The sequence below is a fragment of the Octodon degus genome, unplaced genomic scaffold, assembly GCF_000260255.1.
Source record: "Octodon degus isolate 3935 unplaced genomic scaffold, OctDeg1.0 scaffold00262, whole genome shotgun sequence".
Taxonomy (NCBI): domain Eukaryota; kingdom Metazoa; phylum Chordata; class Mammalia; order Rodentia; family Octodontidae; genus Octodon; species Octodon degus.
Window position 1 is genome coordinate 1,808,202 of NW_004524838.1, and position 6,638 is coordinate 1,814,839.

General features: G+C 38.3%; 1 protein-coding gene across 1 annotated transcript in view; it reads left to right on the forward strand.

Moving 5' to 3' along the window:
• The first annotated feature begins 265 nt into the window (after positions 1–265).
• Fam133b (family with sequence similarity 133 member B) overlaps positions 266–6,638 on the forward strand; it is a 22,072-nt gene continuing 15,699 nt past the window's right edge. Inside the window, exons 1-2 of the mRNA XM_023706514.1 lie at positions 266–340; positions 6,429–6,526. Of these exons, the coding sequence (XP_023562282.1) occupies positions 308–340; positions 6,429–6,526 (131 nt within the window). The 5' untranslated portion in view covers positions 266–307. The remainder of the gene's footprint in view (positions 341–6,428; positions 6,527–6,638) is intronic.

Genomic DNA, 6,638 nt, shown 5'->3' on the forward strand with positions numbered 1-6,638 from the left:
CCTTCCCTCCGCGCCAGGGCTGGCAGCGCCCGGTTCGTCGCGCCTCGCGGGCTCGGGCTGGGCGGGGGTCGCTCCCAGCCTGAGTGTAGCTTGAGGGAGGTCCTTCCCTCCTCGCGTCCCGGGATGGGATGGGGGCGCGGAGGCCCGGAGAGCGCCCTCTTGAAGGCGCGGTCGCCCCGCGTCTGAGAACCGGGGTCAGCTTTTGATTTCGTGTCTCCAGCGCTACGGCACTGTTTAGCCCTAGTGCACCCTGCAGAGGGATGAACGGCATGATAGAAATTGGTTTTGGAGTCCTGCGCAGAGTGGAATGTCAGCTCTGCTCCCTCTGTCCAGAAGACAAGTTAGTTTTTCTCTGAGCCTAAGGGTTGTTTGTTTGTTTTTTATAAAGCGAGACGTTATTATCAATCACCTTGTGAAATAGGACTACGAAAAACAGTATGCCCAAATGAATGCTTGGCATAAAAATTATTTAGTGTAAAAAAGATCCGCAAGTAATTTGTAGCAGAAAGTAAACAGTCGCGAGTATTAGGTTGTGGCCTGACAATTCCTGGGTTTGCCTGTGACAAAATTTTAACCTGTAACAGTAAAAGGAGAGGGGCTGGTGAGATGGCTCAGTGGTCTAAAGCACCTACTTAGAGCAGGCTTAGCAAAGCACAGGGACCGCGGTTCAATCCCCCAGCACCACATGCCAGCCGGCCCCGCCCCCTGGTGGGCTGAGCTGGCCACACGCGCGCGCGCGCACACACACACACACACACACACACACATAAATAAAGTTTAAAAAAAAAAACAGTAAAAGGAGAAAAATGAATTTAAAGGTAACATCCTACAGTCAGTGAACTAGTCTTTTTTAACGCTTATTTACAGGTGCATGTGTATGTGCTAGAAGAGCCCTCTTTTTATGAAATAATGGCTATTTCTTTTTCTGTTTTTTTGTTTTGTTTTTGTTTTGCGGAACTGGGGATTGAACTCAGGCCCTTGCGCTTGCCAGGCAGGCACTTATTCTACTGAGCCATAGATCTTTTTGTAGACAACTTTTTTATGCCAAGCATTCATTTGGGCATACTGTTTTTTCGTAGTCCTATTTCACAAGGTGAATTGATAATAACGTCTTGCTTTATAAAAAGATCCCCAGCCCCTGTTTCTCATCTTAAGAACAATTGTTTTCGTTTTCTGTGGACTAATTGAAAATGCCTAGGAGCACTGTTTCAGTGAGCCTTGATTACAAAACTGAGAAATGTTCTTTTCTCCTGGTTGTGGATGAGGCCCTGCTGTGCTATGCTGATGACCATCTGAAATGGCCTTGTGCTGGGTAACCCCAAGGTTTGAGGTGTAGCATTTAGAAATTAACTTTGGGTACAGTTTGCTACAGGCACCTAACATGTTTCATTTTACAGGGAAGAAAGGTTTATTTAGTTTACATGCCCCCTACAGAATTTTAAGGTCTAGAAAATTAGCTACATTTACTGAAACACTTGGATAACAACTCCGTGTACTTTTTTGATGTGCTGTCTTGCATAGACGGTAACGTTTATGCTGGACTTCGAGCTATGAGAATGAAAGTTTGAAATTAAGAGTAGAAGACACTTAATGTAGATGGTCCAGTTCAGGCATCACTGATGGAGGACAAGAAAACAAAACTTGTCTCTTCTGACATCATAACTCTTGATTTTTAAAGTTTTTAAAAATTTTCTGTGGTGCTGGGAATTGAACCCAGGGCCTTGGGCATGCAAGGCAAGAGCTCTACCACAGAGCCACACTCTCGGCCCCAACTGTTGACTTTTTTTGAGTATTTCTTTTACATTATTTTATGTTTACAGCAAAATTGAGAAAGGTGCACAGCTACTTCACAGACCTGCTGCTGCACGTACGTAGTCTCCCCCTCATCGCCTATGCTGAGAGAGTGGCACGTTTGTCATACTTGATGGACCTATGCTAGCATTTCATTTTCCCCTAAGTTGCTGCTTTATGTTACAGGTCACTCCTGGTAGGGTACCTTCCATAGGTTTTCATACATCATTATTTTATACAGAGTAGTTTTCACTTAAAATTCTTTCTGCTGTGCCTGCTTATTCCCAGCTCTTGGTAACAATTGATCTGTTTATCAACTACAGTTTTCTCGTCACTTTTTTTATTTTTAGTAAGTCTTGATTTTGAATAACAAAATAAATGTGTCCAAAACTATTAGTGTTTCTTTCAGACTGTCTTGAAAGCAGTTGAGCAATACAGTCCTCCCACACAGACAGCCTCCCCCATTGTCAGTATCTGGCAGCAGTGTGATGTTTATTACAGTTGATGGACCTGTAAGAACACATTATGATCACCCAGAGTCCACTGTTTACATTAGGGTTCCCTCCTGATGAACTCCCAGCAAAGCCATCCTCCTGCCTCTGCCTCCCAAATGCTGGGATTCTAGGCTTGTACCGCCATGCTCTGCTCTCTTGGTGTTTATTCTTGAACAGTTTTTTTAATTGAACATTTTAATTCTCAGGATCATTAAAGGGTTAAGTTCATGATGGCTACCCTTTGGGCCTGTTCTTTTTTTTTTTTGCAGAACCGGGGATTGAACTCAGGCCCTTGGCACTTGCCAGGGAAGCACTTATTCTGCTGAGCTGTGTCCCCAGCCCCTCCTTTATGTTCTTTTCCATTTGTGCCCTCTGAAATATATGTACCTGCTAGATAAAAATACGTAATCAAAGTAACAAATACAATTCTGCACAGTGTTTTTAGCAGTTGTAGTGCGTCACTGTTTTCCTACCTGCCCATATGTGTATACCCCCTGAGCCCTATTTATTGTCCCCAGTTTCAGTAATAACTCATTTCCTGTTATTTAAACTCATACAGCAGTCAGGAGCCATGGATAATTCCAGTCACACAAGAACACAAGTGTTTGATCTACAGGGTGTCTGTGTTTGAAGTCATAATGACATGTTTAAAGAAGTACAGTTTCCATATTTTAAATAATATTTAACCACCCACTGCCTTAATGTTAGAAGCATTTTTCTCATTGATGTACCCATGAAAAGGCTCTTACTTTTATAAAATACTTTTTTATTTTAAAAACTTTATGGGAACCAAGGAGATAGCTCAGTAAGATAAGCACTTGCTTGGCAAGCACAAGGTCCTGAGTTCAGTCCCTGGTACTGCAATAAATAAATAAATAAATAAATAACTTTATAGAAGCCAGGCATGGTGGCACATGCCACCATGGTGCCTGTAATCCCAGCACTCCGGAGGCTGAGGCAGGAGGATTGTTTTGAGACCAGCCTGAGCTACAAAATGAGCTCAAAGACAGCCTGAATTTCATAGTGAGACCCTGTCTCAAAAAGACTAAAAAATAAAACTTTTTGACGTTCATAGTAGAAAGAAACATTGTTGTGTAATGATTAAGAACACAAAATAGTGGTTTCCATGGACCCTACTATATAAAGTACATTTAATAAATAATTGCTATTGTGATAGGAATAAATAATTGAAATACAGTATTTGGAATGTACATCAACAGAATGAAGATAATGTTTATGGTCAAAAGCTTAAAAGTAAGATTTATTACCCTTAACACTAATTCAAATGATTACACCTTAAATTGCCTATGATTGAAAGACCTAACATGTAAATCTATTACAGTGCTATTATTTTTCTCTCAAGTGAAAGTAAGCTTTGGGGAAGCAGTTTGACTGTTGACATTAAGACTTTTGGATATGTTAAAAATTTGCAAACTAATAGAAATAAAAAATTGTTACTGTACTCAAGTTTTTATACAGCACAGGTCAGCTCTCTGGAGTGGACAGTATTATGGTAGGTTACTTTATTGTCTTTATAGTTCTTATGTATATATGAAGTATGTCTTCCTGGAGGCACAGTTACTTCAGATTTTGTATCCTCTGGTATATGGAATGGTGAGGGGGGTGTCTTCCTTTACATTTTGCATATGCATTCAGATTTTTTAAAATTCGTAGTTATTTGGGAATTTGGGGGAATTTTTTTGTTTCTAGATTTATTTATTTGGTACGGGGTCTTATTACGCAGCTCAAACTTATAGTGATCCTCCTGTCTCAGCCTCCCCAGCGCTGGGATTACAGACCTGTGCCACCATGCCCAGTTTCAGTGGCCAGCCCCATGGTACTGGGGATCAAACCCAGTCCTTGTGGTTGCCAGGCAGGCACTTAGACTGCCCCGGCCCTGTAGTTATTTGTTAAATGTTTTTGTGTTTTTTTTTACAGCTCACTTTTTGTCTTCATTTGACATTTTTCTGTATGAGGAACTATATAGGTCTATAGTTGTCCTCATTCTTTTATTGATTATATAGTATTTCATTTGAGGAGCATACATTAATATATTTAATGAGTCCTAATTTGATAGTGGCATGGGAATTTTCAGTGTTTGCTATTATTATTTAGTTGAACATTAATATATATATATATGTATATATATTTGCAGTCTTTGAAAATATATGTTTACATTTTTTACCTAAAACATTTCAAAATACTTTATGATTAGGCACTACTAAAATTATGACATGATCCCAAAGAAATCAGAAGCCAGACATACATAATGCTCCAGTCTTACAAATGGTGAACTCAGGCTGAATGTTGTATGGTGCCCACTTCCTCTCACGAGGTTCTCATGGGCATGTGTTGGGCTGAGCCCCCATTTCAGCCTCCACATCAACTCAGAGGTGGATGAATGAAATTTTTAGGGTATATTGGTTTATATTTTAAAATTCCTATCTTTAGCATTGTTGTGCTATCCATGTCTTTAAACATCCACTGCATTCTTCCTGATGGAAAATTTTGTCAAAGTTCTGTTTTTGTTCCCAAGTAATTAGATTGTTACTTGCACTTGATCTTAGCCAACAGGCTGAAAAGCGATTTTATTAGACTGTTACTTGAATGGAAGTAATTTTCGTGGGGTTTTCTGTTCTCGACCAGAGAAATGGTGGAGTATGTAACACTTGTTATAAGGTGAAAATGGTCATTTGTACAGATTTTGGTAAATAAAATTGAAGAAATATGTTATTAGGTATTAACCTTAATAGTAGTCATTTTCAACCAAATATGATTTTTCATCATTTTTCTGATAAAATATTTTATTAAAAAGTAGAGTTTTGTGTTTGTTGAGTTAAATTAGGAAGATCAAATATAAAGGTGAAAAGATTGAATTAAAGATCAGATTTGTTAGCAGGAAAGTGAATTTTAATAAAACAGTGTCTCTGATAGAAACACCACCATTAACCTTTTGCTCTTGCCTGGCAAGCACAAGGGCCTGAGTTCAATCCCTGGTTCTGCCAAAAAAAAGAAAAAGACTTTTGCTTTCTTAGGGGGGAGTTGTTCGTTTTGTTTTGGTTTTGTGATATAGGGGGTTGAACTAAGCTGCATCCTTAGTTCAGTGCCATCGCCCTTCTGTTTTTAAATTTTGAGGCCGGGAACTTGGGATCCTGCCTCAGCCACTGCTGAAATTAAAGGCTTGTACCACCATACCCAGCTTTTGTGTCTTAATTTTTAAAGAAATTACCACATTGTTTTCCACAGCAACTAGTTTATTTTCCTAGCAACAGTGGGCAAGGATTCTAATTTCTCCACATTCTTGTCAACCCTTTGTGATTTTCTGTTTTATTGATAATAGCCATTTTAATGAATCCAAGATGACTTATATGTGCTTTTCTTTCACTTTTTCTGATGAATAATGATGCTTTAACATTTGCATGTGTTAATTGACCACTGAATATGCATCTCTGGAGAGAAATGTCTACTTAAATACTTTACCCATTTTTCAATTGGTTTATTTGGGGCTTTTTATATTGTCATTGTAAGCATTTCTTCATGTATTCTGAATATTAATTTCTTCTCAGATTATTTGAAATATTTCTCCCAGTCTGAATTGTCTTCTCACTCTTTTGATACTTGACACTGTCTTTTGTGTACAAAGTTTGAAATTTTCTTTGGGTCCTCTTTTTTGGTTGTTGCCTATATGTAATGTAATTGCTGATGTTAGCAATTTGTAAATAAAGTTGCTATTAATATAACACAGTATTCTTTGGGATAGTAGAATATGCCATAAATTCAGACTTAATTCCTTGTTAGCTTCTTTGGAATTCAGTGCCTTGGTACTGGGTGACGAGCAGGTACAGGGTGACGAGCCTCATAGGTTACTGGGCTTTAAGAAAAAACAGCTAAAGCCATCTGTAGGGAAGACGTGCCATTGTTTCAAGTCTGTAAAAATAGCACCTCATTTTCATAAAATAGTATTACTTACCACAAATTTTCAAGGTTTAAAAGATTAAATTTTAAAATTTATTTTTATGACAAAAGGTTGGTTAGATCATGCTCAGTTTTAGTATGAGTTTATAAGAAAGTTGCTTAATATAAAGTAGCTTTTACATTTTTAATAATTCTTTTAATGCAACTAATTTGTGTCTTTCTTTCAAGGCCTACATGAATCCAATAGCAATGGCCAGATCAAGAGGTCCAATCCAGTCTTCAGGGCCAACCATCCAGGATTATCTGAATCGACCCAGGCCTACCTGGTATTTGTGAAAGAATTTGCCTATCTATAAGCTTTCTATAAACTTTTAAAACTTTTATTCTTACAACTTTTATTGTTTGCTAGCTAAGTAATATTTTAAAAATAATTTTTGA